Here is a 15601-nt window from a genome sequence, read left to right on the forward strand (position 1 = left end):
GTTTGATTCCTTTCCATACATGCAAATTCCTACACATCAACTTAGATTTCCAACAGGATCCTCATCAGAGAGCAAAATATGAAGTCCAAATATTTAATCAGTGGTCGGGAGAACTACATTTGGTCTGTTGCCGACGGGGCGCCGAAAATCATCACGAGTGCGACCTGATTCATTCCAATGGTCCCGGCTAGAGTCTCTCGTCTGTGCTCGTACTCCTAGGCATTCCTAGGGCAGCTCTGGGGCAGAAAAAGCATTCTGATCCATTTGGTGTCACTTTTATTTTTCCACCCATGTATGATTGCCCCATGTACCACAATATCCCCCCTTTTCAAGACCTTTGCATCTCTTGAATCTAGTCGTATCTCTATTCGCTCCCAATAAAACACCGTACTCTAAGCTCTGGATCACCTGTGTGATATATTCGTTTCCTGATATAAATTCCACAATGACAGACCGTTTTGTCTAGGTTGACTAAGCTTAACTAAGCTTATATCGCCCCTAGAGCTGGTAGTCTCGCGGTCATTAGTATCGGCCCTATCAAAGAGATTATGAGGAAAGATTGTCATCGTGTAAACCAAGTCTATCGCTAATCCTAGCCTATTGTAGGTTTCTTAGCTTCTAAGCGTCTGTCGAATGACAATGACTTTCAATATTGAGGGGTGATTTCCCGTAGTGTAGTGTCACTTTCTGTTTGCATGTATATTTTCTCTTTTCTACCACAGCATTTCCAAATGCGATCCTCACTGTATTTTTGCACTTTCGAAGAGGGGGGAGGCCTAAAAACCTATTGTCTAACCGCCAATGCGATGGAATGCAATGCAATGCAATGTACCAAACCAAATTCAAGCATCACCCGGGGCAGTGATCATGACCCGGTAGAAGCAATCAAAGGATGCTATCTACATTGATTCTCGAACTCATGTTCAAAGAATATACGTAGGCCGGAATAGAACCATTCACGGTTAATTTTAGCGATCGAAATGTGCTACATAGAGTGAGAATTTCTTCGCCTTCCAGCTGAGAATAAACACATACCACAGTATGCTGCACGTTGTAGGAGCGAGCCGACTTTGCTAGACACCACACTAATCTTTTTTTTTTTTTTGGTTCTCGTCCAATACATTCAACCTACCAACATAATTTTCACCACGTACAGCTGCATGCAGGGCTGACTGCACGCTCACACTGACCTAGTATTTTGATTTTTGCTTCTTCTGGGACGGCTACTGATAAATGTCGAAATCTCTCAGCAGTCCATATGCGAGTTTGCTTCGGGAAAGCTTTACACAGAATCCGGATTTAATCAATAATACTTAAATACTTCTTACCGTGGATTATCACCCGCCCCTGGCAGATCGAACCGAGGGGTACTTGCAGTCACCGAGTGCGGTAGTAAATTGTTCACGAGATGATCTCAATGCCTGCTCGGAAAACCGTATTCGACACAGCTGCTTATTATAGCGAAGCTTAAGAAATACCTTTCTTTTCTTTCAGGCGTATGATGCTTTCCACTACAAGGTATGCTAGCACATCCGTAATTAAATAGAAGGGCCGGGTTGTCGGGAAATACCTATCTTTGCGCTTTTAGATGTACGGAACAGAGCTGTAATGGCTGGAAAAAGCCTTTCAGCGGACGCAGCTGACTCTGTATCGAATTTTCCCACATCGCAGCGGGAAACCGACACTCTATTTGGCAATAGTAAAAATGGTCGTTGAAACGGTAGGCTTAGGAGCGGGAGGTAGGTAGATGATGGAACCTCATGTTACGAGCCATGAAATATTCAAGTACATGACCTTCATGAACTTCGGTCAATTTGGCACTGGCTCAATTGTGCCTGTGATAGAAATATAGCTGCATTCCTGATCTGAATAGGTGTTTTTATCTTTCAGTGAATTTTAAGATTGCTAGAATGCCTCAATGACAATTTATAAGAAACCGAGTTTGAATTGGGAACCACAAGATAAAGAAATGATCACAGAATAAATCAAGACCGATTCATTATGCTGTGTTAGACCAACTTTGGTCGACTATGATCTCAGCCAATGCCGAGAGGGACTGACTCGTAGTCAAGTCGAAGATACTAATATCGGCTTTGGCGCTCTGGACAAGCCAGCTGCGCAACTCCACTGCCACCAGAGAGTCGACACCATATTCTGCCAAAGGCAGTTTGATGTTAATATCTGACTCAGGTATCATGAAGATGTTAGAGAGCTTCATGGCGAGAGCATGAATGATGAATTCCACAGCAGCTGACCGAGAGCTACAAAAGGACAACCTTTCTTTGAGCGAAACAATACTCCTGTTTTCCTTTCCTTGCAAAGTCGAGTAAGAGCTCTGATACCGCGAAAGGTCTGCAAAGCGAGCTTCCTTTCTCCAGGGAATGTCTTCGTGATTCGAGAACGCGGCAATGCCACTCAGGATTCGAGCTGAGCCTGGCTCCCGCAATGGACTTTGGATAGCTGCCTGGAAGAGTTGGAGAACCTCCTCTTCTTCGTTGGCCCGGAACCCTACTCTCTCCAGATGACTGGCAATATCCTCTTGTTTAGCCAGGACACCGACTGACTTCACGTTGCCGAGATTGATCGAAATGCTAGGAAGGCCTCTCGCGGCACGGTAGTCCGCAAGAGCGTCCTGGTACGTACAACCTGCGGTATAATTTGCCTGACAGGCATTTCCTACAATGCCGCCCACGGAGGATAGAGTGATAAAGAACTCAAGGTCCGGACTTTGGAACTGGTCATGGAGGTTGAGACTGCCAATTACCTTGGGCCGCAAAGCTGCTCCCCATTGTTCGTAGGTCATGTTTTCGAACAGGGCATCTTGTAATACCATAGCCGCGTTTACAACACCCTTGATTGGTGGCATCTCATTCTCGATATCCCGGACCATCTGCCGGAGGTCTGATGCATTTGAAACATCACATTGTCGTGCCACGCAAACCGTCCCTGTTTTGCGGAAGGTCTCCAGGAACGAATGTGAATCCAGACTCTGCGCATTTCTTGAAGCCAGAACAATGAACCTGGCACCTCGATGAGCCATCCAATGCGCCAAGGAACGTCCAATGCCACCCATGCCGCCCACGATGAGGTATGAGCTTTCCGCGGAAAAGGAAATTTCATTGCGCTGAGGGATCACCTGTTGATACAAGTCAGTTCTCTTCTCGTTCCACTTATCATTCGATTTTCACTTTCTTACATTCACCAAATCTTGTGTATCTGCTGTGACCACGATTTTGCCGATGTGCCTACCTGATTGCATGGTGCGAAATGCTTGCTGGAGGTCTGAGATAGAAAAGGTGGTGATTGGCGTGCATGGTTTGATCTCTCCGTTTTCAATCATTTTGAGTACAGTCCTCAGAATTCGGGATACCGATTCCCCTTTATGAGTCCCAAGATGCAGCAGATCCATTCCGCAGAAGGAGACTGAGCGACCAAAGTTCGCCATCTCAAGCTCCCGATTTTGCTGGATGTCTCGTTTCCCAATTTCCACAAATCGGCCTAGCATCGCTATACACTCCCAACTCGCTTGGAGGAGCGGCCCTGACAGCGAATTCAAAATGACATCCACTCCCCTGCCTTTGGTCATTGACATGATGCCTTGGGCGAAGGAGGCATCCCTGCTGGAGTATATGTGGTCAAAAGGGACTCCATAGGTATCATGCACAAATTCTCGCTTCTGTTGGGAGCCAACAGTTACAAAAATGTCCGCACCAATGTGTTGTGCAAGGCTTATAGCGGCCTGGCCGACACCTCCTGCGGCGGCATGAATCAGAACCGTTTCCCCTTTTTCAAGTCGTGCGATCTCCATCAGAGCGTAATACGCGGTAATATATATCATCGGAATCGAGGCACCCACTTCAAAGGACATGTCGTCGGGCATATGTGCGACCAAGGTGGAAGGAACATGCACTCTGTTTGCCCAGTGTCCTGCTGTCATCAGAGCGCACACTTTGTCACCGACCCTGAATTTGTGGGAGGAATTTTTATCCACCGCCGTGACAACGCCTGCACATTCAAAGCCCATCAGCTTTTCCTGCATCTGGCCCATGGCAACAAGAACATCACGGAAGTTAAGTCCAAACGCGCGTGGTGTAATCTCTACCATCCCATCGGCAAGGACTGGATCGGGTCGACCGGTGAAAATTAGACTATCAAGGCTACCAGGAGATTTTGCCTCCAGTTGAAGATATGTCGATGATTGATGAAAACATTGAAATTCAGTCTCAGGTTCAGATATCTGCTTTGCTATTGCCAAGTTCTGCGCATGATCCTCGCTGATTCGAGGCACAAGAATCTGACCGTTCCGCTCTGCAAATTCGTATTCTGTTCTTTGTACCTTCCAGGAATCGATAAAGGTGTTCTGTAGAACCGTAGCAATTGTTATGGTGGTTTGGGAAGTCCAGGAGCCAGAGATCGGATCAAGGTCCAAAGATATGTACCGTTTGCTAGAATGTTCCAGTCGTAACGTCCGCAGAAACCCGGTGGCCATGGCAGACAAAGGAGAGTCGCAATTCATCACGCCTCCTTTGGTAACCCAAAGGGCATATTGGCATGCCCCAAGAAGGGATTTTAGATTATGGAATTCATCTACTGTCAATTGATTCAAACTGGGTTTATCAAGGTCGCCCAGATAAATGAAGGCATCTGCCCGGATCTCGGGCTGGCACGTCGAATGAACTGAGCAAGGAACTAGGGTTGCTTTCTCAATGGTCTGAGTAAGATCATCTATCCATTCTTGTGGAGGCGCTTGATTTGAGGGAAGAATAATGGCGACACTGGCCGGGGGTGGTGTCTCGGGCTCGACGCTGGCAGTCGCCATCATGACACTGACAGCATACTCCTGTCGGTTTTCGCTGTCTCCTATCTCAATATCCAGTCCGTCAAAGCCAGATTTATCAAGGATAGAAGTCCAGCCATCCACCGTGAGCGTCGGAGAAAGTCTTCTCTCGGGCTCTTCGCCCAACCACCACCCCGGAAGAGTTCCGAAAACCATTTGGATGTTCATTTCATCTCTTGTAGCTTCCACCATGATCAGGCGGCCTCCGGGTTTTAGCAGCATCCGGACATTTCTCATAGTTCTCTGCATGTTCTTCGTAGCATGGAGAACGTGAAAGGCCACCACAAGATCATAGGTACCGATTTCAAAGGACTGGTTTGCCGGGTCTTCTTCAATATCTAGGCTCAAATAGTTCATGCGCCCATCCAATAGTCCAAATCTCTCTCGGGCAGCTTCAAAAAAGCCTGCCGAAATATCGGTAAAGTCATACTGGGCGAGCTTGGGCTTTGTTGTCATTTCATCGCTTGCCCCGAGGGCTCGGAGGACTGAAGCGGTGCCCCCACCGGTTCCTGCGCCGATCTCGAGCACCTTCGGTCGAGGATTGGTGTGGGCGAATAATGAGACCAGATTCTCGACCTGTTGGAGCGATCGTTTGACCTTCAATGCATTTGCATAATATCGATCCAGAAGGCTATCTTCCATCATCAAGGTGAGCGGATCGACTTCCTTTCGGAGAATCGACATCATATTAGACCCCACTCGACAAAGCATTTCTCCGTTGATACTCTGGTGGGACACTTCTTCTATCAAAGAATACTTCTCCTCGGGGGTCGGAAGACTCCATTCCCCGGGAGATGATCCGTTGATATGTCTCATCCAGTCAATCAGGCGCTTATGGTGCCACTCTAATTTGGATTCGTCCTCTTCGGTGAGTAATTGTAGAACACCTTCTGATATATAAAATGCAGCTCGTTCCAAGTTTGCTATAATCATAGACTCCCTTGAATCCTCCGTCACAGCCAACTGGTGGTGCAGATCTCCCTTTGTCAGGAATGAAATATGAGGACCCCAGGTGGTTTTTGAACACAGAGTTGGATCGAAGACCTGATTTTTAATGGTTGTCCGGTCGATAGATCTGCACAACATCCCATCGACCTGGATGAGGGGAGATGAAATGGTGATGTCGTCGACTATCACCTCCAGCGAGGCCTCGAAGCCTTGAGAATTCACACTCCAACCATGCACAGACGTCTGGAATACGGAGTGCGGCATATTTCTCAATTGACAGGATACATAGAGGGTTTTCACAAAGGTGGGGATTGTAAGCCCCATCTGCTTCAATTTTGCCAGAGGGATAGCCGAGTAAACTGTATGAAAGGCCGTATCTAATGTAATGGGATGGAGTAAGAGCTTAGATTTATCTTTTGATGGAGCGTTGCGTGCGATTTCTGGTACTGAAAAAGTTGCCACAGACATTGAGTCAGTGGCCTGGATGTCCTGCAAGTTTCGAAACAAAGGGCCAAACGTAGGGCTTATGCCTTCAAGCGACCTGTAGAAATGCTTCGGGCTGATATTTCTCCAATTGTGGCGGTTATGGCAGTCCTCTTGACCCATCAATGAAGATTGATTAGGCTCGGACCTTGCACAGATAAACCCTTTACAGTGCTCAGTCCACGCTCCTTCGGGGCTTAGGGAATAGGCATGGAACTTGTCTCCTTTTTTGGGATTCAGATTTCCATCACCGGCTTTTCGAATGAGTAGCTGGAGATCAATCCCCTCCGTGGTATCGGGAATAAGAAGAGCGTTTAGTAGTTCGATGTCTCGTAGCTCATAGCCACCCTGTGAATTTGCCTTTTGTGGATAAATCTGTGAGAATGCCTCAATAGCAATTACTGCAAACCCAGCGGCAGGGAAAATCATTTTGGATTGGAGCAAGTGGTCTCTCAGCCATGGCATTTCTGATACACGGATGCGGCGGCGCCATGTTGGCTCTGTTGGGACTGTTCCGACGACTCGGGTTCCAAGGAGAGTATGGGACTCATATTCACATACCCGCTCTCTCTTTTGAAGCGGCGACTCGTGCCAGTACCTGACCGAATGGTTCCAAGGGTATACCGGCAGGTCGTGAATGACACGGTGCTCTTGGGAACCATTGGGGAAGCTGACAGCTTCGAGATTGAAATCATAGCCTTTTACCTTCAGTAAGCACGCAACACTTTGTATAGTCTTAACAGCGTCCTGCCCCCGAGATAGGCACGAAGCATAGGAGATATCCAAATTTTTCAGTTCGGGTGAACTCAGTATCTGTCGAATAGGTCCACTCAGTGCTCCATGTGGACCGATTTCAATGAGAATGTCAACATTCTGCTCTCTTTGGTTCCCTCCAGCTATCATATTACGTAGGGCTTTCTCGAAGAAGACAGGGTTTACCATGTTCTCCACCCAATGTGCTGGACCTAATTCATGGGCAGAGTCCAACAAGCCTCCTGTCACGGGCGAAGAAAATAAGATGTCATCAAAACTCCCCTTCACTTGGAGTTTTTGCCTCAATAATTTCTCGTATTCAGAAGCCATTGGAATCATGTGATGAGAATGATAGGCACATCCTGCCTTCAGGCGGCGAGCAAAAACATTTTCCGCTGCAGCCATTAGTTCTATTTCCTCAATTGCATTAATATCCCCTGAGATGGTCACACTCAACGGGCTATTAAAACAGGCAATCACAGCTCTGCCAGCTGTAAGCCGCTGTAGGTACTTGTCGGCCAGTTCTTTTCCATGTCCAAGGGCAACCATGCCACCACGGCGATCAGAGCTCTCTAAAAGACTGTTGCAAAGATAACCTCTAAAGTAGGCACAGGCCATGGCTTCCCCAAATGTCAGAGCACCAGCGGCGTAAGCGGCAGAAATTTCTCCGCTGGAATGACCTGTCACGGCAGTGGGTGAGATTCCCCAGGAGAATAGAAGGCGAACAAGCGATATCTGAATGGCCACACACAGCGGAAAGCTCAAGAATGGCTCGTTGATCTTGGTAGTCTCCTCGTCCCTCAGCAGTTCATCTGGTTGTTATCTATCAGTAACGATTATCACATGGGCCTGGGTTACCTGCCTACTAGCCCCCAAGAAGCCCCCATTTCTTTAAGACAAGAGTTGGCCTCGTTGAGTGATCCCAAGAAGACTGGATAAGCTGAAATCAACTCCCGGCCCATGGCAAACCACTGGGCACCCTGTCCGGTAAAGACAAATCCCACTCGAGGGGGTTGCAAGGATAAGACTGGACTTGCTCGAGGATCCAAAAAGCCGTCTATGAGATCTTCCAAGTTTTTGGCTGATACAGCAACCCGCCATCTGAAGTCGGACCGTCTTTTCGTCAGTGTATGGGAAAGATCAGCCAAGCTCCATGTAGAGGTGCTTCGCATTTTCTGGAGGTAACTAATCAAGTTTTCTACCATTTTCTTTGCAATACTTTCCTCTTTGGCACTGAGCACAAAGATACGTCGGCTGACTTCATTGGGGGGAAGAGTCAGGTTCCTAGTATCCGCCACTCCATCTTCGCATCGCTGAACATGGATCGATCCCCATGTACGGCAAATCAAGCCATCTTCAATGATCACATGAGTGTTGGTACCTCCGTATCCGAAGTTACTGATCGACACACGACGAGGTTTGTGCCTTGGCCAGGTTGTGAGCTCGGTAGGGACCTAATTGATCCAGGGTTAGAACGTTCATGGACGCAAAGACTAAGAGCAACTTTCGTCCGGCTCACCTTGAGTTTGAGGTTATGAAAGTCAATAGCCGAATTTGGAACATGAAAGTTGGTGCTTGGGGGAATCAAACCCCGATCCAGCATCATACAAGCTTTAATAATTGAGGCGAGGCCACTGGCACTTTCTAGATGACCAAAATTCGCCTTGATTGACCCGATAAACAGTGGGTCGTCAAAAGAACGATGTTCACCAAAGACTGTGCCAATTGCATTTGACTCTGTTTGGTCGCCGGCAATCGTTCCTGTTCCGTGAGCCTCAACGTACCCTGTATCCAAAGGATCCAATCCGGCGAGAGAATAACAAGTGCGAATCAATTCTTCTTGGGACTCCTGTGATGGAGATGTGATGGTAGGAGTCTTCCCATCCTGATTCACAGCGGTTTCCCGAATGACCGCGCGGATCGGATCGCCATCACGAACGGCTTCGGAAAGTGGCTTAAGTATGAGACTTGAAATACCATCACCTCGCCCATAGCCAGAAGCGCGGCTGTCAAAGGAATAGGATTTTCCGTCGTCGGAGAGGAATCTCAATCAGAAGCGTCAATCGTAGAATTTAAATGTTTCCATAGGCAGTCGTGACTCACCCAAGGTTTGACAGAGAAATAAACATGTGCGGATTCAAAAGCAAATTAGCACCGCCGACTATAGCCATCTTCGATTCCCCCGAACGTAGACTTTGACATGCAAGATGTAGAGCTACTAGACTGGTTGAACAGCCCGTGTCCACCGTCAAACTGGGTCCTCGTAGGTCAAAGAAGTGGGAAATGCGGTTGGAAAACATTGCAGCCCCATTTCCTGTCAGAAAGTACCGGGGGATGTTGTCGACATCTTGCATCAAGCTGTCATGATAGTCTCTGAAACACGCGCCAGAGAACACAGATGTTAAGCTCCCAGCTACCTGTGTGATAGTGATCCCCGCTACCGTCATATTAGCAGGACTTTGCCGCAGCGAGAATTCGATTTGCGCTCACCACTCTCCATAGCTTCGTAAACGGATTCAAGTTGTATGCGGAGTTGCGGATCCATAGCCTTCAAACCGTGAGCTTCTCATTTCCAATTTCCTGCTTTGCCTGAACATACATTTGCCACTTCTGTAGTAAAGTTGAAGAATGAGGCATCAAAAAGTGATATATCTTCGTCCAAAAAGTGGCCTCCTTTTGCGTTGGTCTATTGAGACATATGTCAGATTGGGAAATTTCATAGCTATGAGGAGGGTTGGACTTGTACACTGCCTATCTTGTCTCCCTGTGGATGATAGAATCTGTTCAAGTTGAAGCGACCTTCCTTTGTCTGTGACCAAGTATTGCGACCATCGGCACACATCTGCCACAGCCTCTCTGGTGTTGTTACATCCCCAGGAAATCTGCAACTCATTCCAATGATGGCGATTGGCATTGTTTGGGGTGGAGCCATCGCCGACGGCATTTTGTTCTTGCAATGTTTGTCTCTAGAATGTATTATTGGGGCTGTTTGACTTGAGAATCCCAAACTTCAAGACCGGGAATTTGCTGTGTATTATAACCTCCTGACTAATTTCTATAAGCAATTTTTGACGAACCCGATCTGCGAATTACGAGAAAACTGGCGAGAGCAGTAAGAGATAACGTCCTCAGCACACATAACATATCTCATTGGATGTCTGGATACCTGACACTGCAGGACACCTGCACCATTCGGACACATCCCCTCTCTCGCTCTCTTATCCTGTCCCTATTTTCCTGGGAATTTGAATAGACTGTTCCTTGATTATTCAGTCCGCTCTGCAGAAGCATTCCCCTAGACGTCTGAGTTTCTCGCCCTCAATACTTGATTCGTTGGGTCATACGCTGGGGGTAACACAGCGGTGCTCTTTTCTAAATACGAACTATAGAGTTGAGTAACCTGATACATCCAGTTCGATGCAGTACGTGATGACGCTTTTATTCGTATGCAATGCGACATAAATGACTTCATTCTATGGTCAAGCTGCGTTGTGAGGACCGCAAATTGCTTCTTCTACTGCAGATCAGCGATAACACAGCTTCTTTATGGAAATCTACGCATCTTGGCCAGACTGATCAGGTGGATGATCCTTTTTTTTTCATCTCAGACGCCTCGGTACTGGAAAGACATATCCATCTTCAATCATTCGGGATGACATATAAAAATATGTTTGGCCTGCGCGTTGTGAAACATATATTGTTCTTTGGCAGAATCTGCATTAAACTTGTCTCCGAAAGACTTCAGTCATATTTTACTCTCGACGATGTCCTCTATTACAGAAACTCGCCAAGGCTTGGTTGGCACCTGGTCTCTCATTGAATATAAGGCAGTGCGAGCCGACAATGGGCTTGTTAGCCACCCTATGGGTCCCAAAGCTGAAGGATTCCTCATTTACACCCCCGATGGCTTTGTTTCTGCCCATTTGATGGAGCCGGGAGCTCCAGAATTTTCAGACGCCGACGTTGCAGGAGGTACTAAGGATGAGCTATATCGAGCCATGAAGCATTATCTTGCGTATTGTGGCCGTTTTGAGTTGAGTGAATCGGATGGAAAAGTTCTCTTGAGGCACTATATGGACGTTTGCTCGTTTCCAAACTGGATTGGTACTTCACAGGAGCGTGTGATCACGCTGAAGGATGCCATCTTGGAGATCAGTACTGCCGAGCCCGTTATGCATGGTGTAAGTGTCCTTGGTATCATGATTATTTCCAACTAAAGCTCAAACGGATGATTTCTAGGGGCATCTTCAGCATGGGTCGCTAGTGTGGCACAAGTCTTAGTCGACAATTGACTTTACTAGGCTTTTTGGGCTGTTTATTTCCGGTGACCAGCCATGATGACAAGCAACTTTGAGACAAAGTAAGATTGACAGTCACGGAATCTTCATTTTTCGGAGAGGTCAACTGAGAGAGTATAGTATGCTGTCAAGGGGGTCGCATCAGATCAGAGAATAAATGATTATTTATGTCTAAATATTGTCAAAAGCTATATGTACCGCAAAAAAGAGATGTATGTGAATTTGGATAAAAAGAAATTGACAATCCACTCAGTGGAAGAATGGGGAAGGTAGAAAGCAAATCAAATCAGAAGCAGCGACGAGTGCTGTTGATCTAGGGTAAAGCCAGGCATCTTCAGACATATGTTTCTGTACACCGTATCCACCTGCTGCTATACATCGGAGTTCGGGCAGAGTACGAGTCATCAGCTAAAAAAAATACGCGTTCCTCAACACCTATGTTTTGAGGCGGATGATTGAGGACCAGGCGAGAGGTCGTCCCAAGAAAGAGCACTTAGGGGGGAATGGCAAGAAAAAGACACTATAACTCCATTCTCCAAAATGACCAAGTGTGCCATGAAATCGAGGAGACATTGTCTTCGAAATTCAGACAGAGAAGCGAAGAAAGGACAAGGGTATCGCAAAACAGGGGGAATAATCGTGTCGAGCATGACTGACACTTAAAACCACTAGAAATTCATTAAACTGGGAGAAAGTCAGCGAGGCTCAGTCAACATGTGTGGTCTCTGAGAGTACATACAGTGAGTACCTCCAGGCGTCAGAGAGGAGGGAATCGCAGAGTCATTGGGAGGTGATGGTCTACGAGCAAAACGGGGATCCACGTCTTCATAGTAATTGGCACCGGTATTGTTCGATTGCAAGGGTTGCCCCGGCGGCCGGGGGGACACGGTACGAGGATCATTTGCACCCCAGCCCGAGCGAGCGGGAACGTAGGAACTAAATATAGAAAGTTAGCTTTCAATCGAAGGACGATACTTGTAAACCATTGACTTACCCAGGCCGGCTGTACATGCTTGTCGGGCTCTCGGGGATGGGGCTGTGATTTTCGGCTGACAGCCCATGTGGTACACTGCTCATTGGTTGGGTCGACTCATGCATATCGTACTGCGACCGAGCTTGCGGCGTCATCTCAATGGCTTGGCCTACCGTCTCCGGTGACACAGCCATGCCAATGGGCCCATGAGATGGCTGGCGCATCTGACCCGGTGGGCCATAACTGTGAGGGTCATCGATAGGAGGTGACACAGGTCGACCATATGCGTCAAACCCGCGATTGGGGCCGCCCGGACCGGGTCCATAGCCGCCTGGTGGTCCTCGAGGTGGCATCATTCCACCCCGACCTCCGCGCCCTGGCATTGGACCCATGTAGCCACCCCGGGGACCATTGGAAGGTCCGCGGGGGGGTCCCATGTAAGGTCCTCCACGTCCACCCCGGGGAGGATATCCACCCCGCCCCCGTCCGTTGAAGCCGGGTGGGGGTCCTCCCCTTCGAGAACCCATGCTGCCATCAGAGTATTGGGGACGAATGCGTGGATCAGAGGGGTTCCGTGACATTGGACCAGCACCGTACGGGCCCGGGCCCTGCGGTGGCAAATTGCCAAATTCATCTTGCGGACCACGATAGGGGCCACCTCGATGGTCCGGGGGTGCTGGCACCTCGCTCATGGGTGTCCGCGAATTGAGGGGCGTTCGATCATCATCACTGTCTTGTCTTTCCGTGTGGAAGGATGCGAATGTTGGGCCCGTGTCGGAGGTGAGAGAGTTGGACACGAAGGCTTCCTTGGGTTCGACAGGGGCCGGAACAGGAGCCGCAACTGCAGCTGCCGCAATGTTCTGTCGGTTGTAATAGTTTTCCCCGCTCATCTCAGCATTTTCAGCAATCCGGCGTTTCCTTGCCTTCCTGCTTACAAGGGTTCTGCGCATAGCACAAGTAACTACCCCACAAGAGGTCAGGATGATGGTCGCAGCTAGGACAATCCAACCACCCCATCCTAAATGTGGCACAAAGAGCAAGATATCGACGAGGAATGCGAGGAGAGTCACGAGAAGTGTTGGCAGTAACAGGATGAGGAGTGCCAACAGGAAGCGTGGCGAGTGCGAGGGCGCATGAAAGTGGGCCGCGATGGCTAGACAGAGGCAGATGAGGGTCAGGAAGGCGGCGACTGGGTGAATGATGAGGATTGAGGATAGCGACTTTCGAGTACCGGAGGGAAGATTGAAATCATCACCGGTGCTACTTATGTCATCTGCATAAGACTTAGCGGAGAGCAGGCAGAAGCACAGGGAAACGACTTACTGCTCGTGTATCCCACATGGATGTTAGTGCAGGTATTACCCTTGCAATATCCAAAGACACCATAATCGACATCTTTGAAAGTTGCTAGAGGAATTCCCTTAACAATAGGAGTTGAAAGACATGAGAGTAGCAAAAGCGCAAAAGCGATCAGGAGCAAGATGGTGAGCGGTGTCGCAGGCTTGAGCAACATGGTGAGGGGAAACCCTGGAATTCAACGTTGTTTGTTTCCCGACAAAAGGAGAAATCAGATAGAACCACAATAACCGATTATGTCTAATGGCCTAATGGCACACGCGACGCAAGAGTTGGGAGTCTAGAACTGCATTGGCAGGGGACATCTGAACCCGAGATCGAAACAAAAGTTTAGGCAAACTGAAGAAGGAAAGGAATGAATGAGGGGAAAGACCAATAATTTGAGGAAATCAAATGAAATTTAAAGCCTCAAAGGACTCAGAGAATAAAGGAATGACTAGAGTGCAGATAAGCCGTTGGAGGGAGAATCCGTGGAGATGAGGTTTAGATATTTGGCCTCAGGCATCAGTCAGATGATCCCACTCTATTTCTACGTCTTGATCTCTGTCTGCTATCTCTACATGTACTCTCTTCTCTATTCTAATATTGTATGAAGCTTTTTATTCTGAACCACTTTCAACTCCCCCTTGGAAGTTCCAATGCGCTCGCTGCACGGTTCCCCTCTATGGAAGCCGGGGTTTTGTTGGCGCAGAGCTATTGTGCTTCTCATTCGCCCTGCTCGTTTGAAGTGCCACTTCGGGACAGGCTGCCAAGCCGGGGCGTCGGAATAATTACGGGCAGAGACTGGAATAATCTCGAGCTTTTTAATATCCATGGCCATTGGTTCTAACCCCTGGCTATTTTGCCAACTTCTTGGACAGGAAACAAGACTTTTCCTCTGCCGTGTTCGATTGGGTCCTGCTTTTGCTACAACCATGAACCTCATTTCTGTTTTCGGATCAAGGTCTTTCGAGAGATAAGTTTCAGAGGCCGTCTTGTTAATCATGAAACATGATCTATGTTTCTGAAGTGTATCCACATGACATCAAGCATATGGTGCAATCTATCAATGAGCACACATTTGTTGTATGTATGCACTCCATTCTCCATACACCTCAATAATATAGCTTGTAATATCGCCAGCCACCCTTTGACCCACCATCACGGCACAGCACTTTCTGCTTTCAGTCGGGATATTTGGCCCCAGAAAACGCTTAGACCTGAAATCTGGACTTGTAGCACCGTCGGGGGCCCACAGTCCCACATTGGGTTAATATGAAACAAGCAGTTCCACCTCAAAGTTGTAACCCTGGTTTCGAACACCATTCCATTTGCTAGAGACCAGATAAGGTTGATCGCCTTTCGTTGTGGCCAGCTGATGTTCTGATTTTGATGTAAAGTACTCCGTACAGCGTGCACTCTTTCCAAACGCAGTCGATATCTAAAAGTCATCAAGTTAAGCTTGTGAGCTCGCAGACCAATAGCCTTCTAGTAGGGAGTCACTACAGAGTACTACGTCGCAGTTGTGGGACTGACCTTTTACAACCCGGACACACCACTACAGCATTTGGCCCCTGATGGACTGCACGTTAGGATCACGAGATGCCTATCAATAGTGATGTTCAACCCTATTTTTGAGGTATAGAGAACAGACGTCCTCCAAGGCTTTACTGGATTCAAACCAATTTCTGTTCATATTGGTTTCTGGGCTTTCATGAATCGTCCAACGGCTACTACGGGACCATGCTGTTACACATAATGGTAAAGTTGCACCCTTTCTTGGACATCGGTACATTCATGTGTTTATCGCAAACGCTATGGACGCTTTGCTCATATCCCAAATGTGGGACTGACCTGTCTACCACCAAGGGTTGGTTGAGATATCATATCTTCCTATATTTCAGATCCTCTTGATATATCTTGCATCAGCATAGTTGTGGTTAGATCTTGTCATTTCGGGGAAATTGAGACTTG

General features: G+C 47.8%; 3 protein-coding genes across 3 annotated transcripts; 1 reads left to right on the forward strand and 2 right to left on the reverse strand.

Annotated features, from left to right (window-relative positions):
- Nucleotides 1–1999: 1999 nt before the first annotated feature.
- Nucleotides 2000–9965, reverse strand: N7500_010089 (uncharacterized protein; the record flags this gene model as incomplete). The annotated part of the gene is made up of 8 exons (XM_056681227.1): nt 2000–3169; nt 3197–7820; nt 7880–8475; nt 8541–9066; nt 9125–9458; nt 9512–9569; nt 9621–9707; nt 9768–9965. The coding sequence occupies 8 exons, from the start codon at nt 9963–9965 to the stop codon at nt 2000–2002; spliced, it is 7593 nt and encodes a 2530-aa protein (XP_056528609.1).
- Nucleotides 9966–10785: 820 nt separating this feature from the next.
- On the forward strand, nt 10786–11302 carry N7500_010090 (lipocalin-like domain-containing protein; the record flags this gene model as incomplete). Its single annotated transcript, XM_056681228.1, has 2 exons — nt 10786–11202; nt 11261–11302. The coding sequence occupies 2 exons, from the start codon at nt 10786–10788 to the stop codon at nt 11300–11302; spliced, it is 459 nt and encodes a 152-aa protein (XP_056528610.1).
- A 696-nt stretch (nt 11303–11998) lies between these two features.
- On the reverse strand, nt 11999–13805 carry N7500_010091 (putative pH signal transduction protein PalI; the record flags this gene model as incomplete). Its single annotated transcript, XM_056681229.1, has 4 exons — nt 11999–12003; nt 12059–12255; nt 12314–13565; nt 13616–13805. The coding sequence occupies 4 exons, from the start codon at nt 13803–13805 to the stop codon at nt 11999–12001; spliced, it is 1644 nt and encodes a 547-aa protein (XP_056528611.1).
- Between the last annotated feature and the right edge of the window lie 1796 nt (nt 13806–15601).

The sequence above is a fragment of the Penicillium coprophilum genome (assembly GCF_028826855.1).
Source record: "Penicillium coprophilum strain IBT 35676 chromosome Unknown utg000006l_segment0_segment0, whole genome shotgun sequence".
In the NCBI taxonomy this organism is placed as follows: domain Eukaryota; kingdom Fungi; phylum Ascomycota; class Eurotiomycetes; order Eurotiales; family Aspergillaceae; genus Penicillium; species Penicillium coprophilum.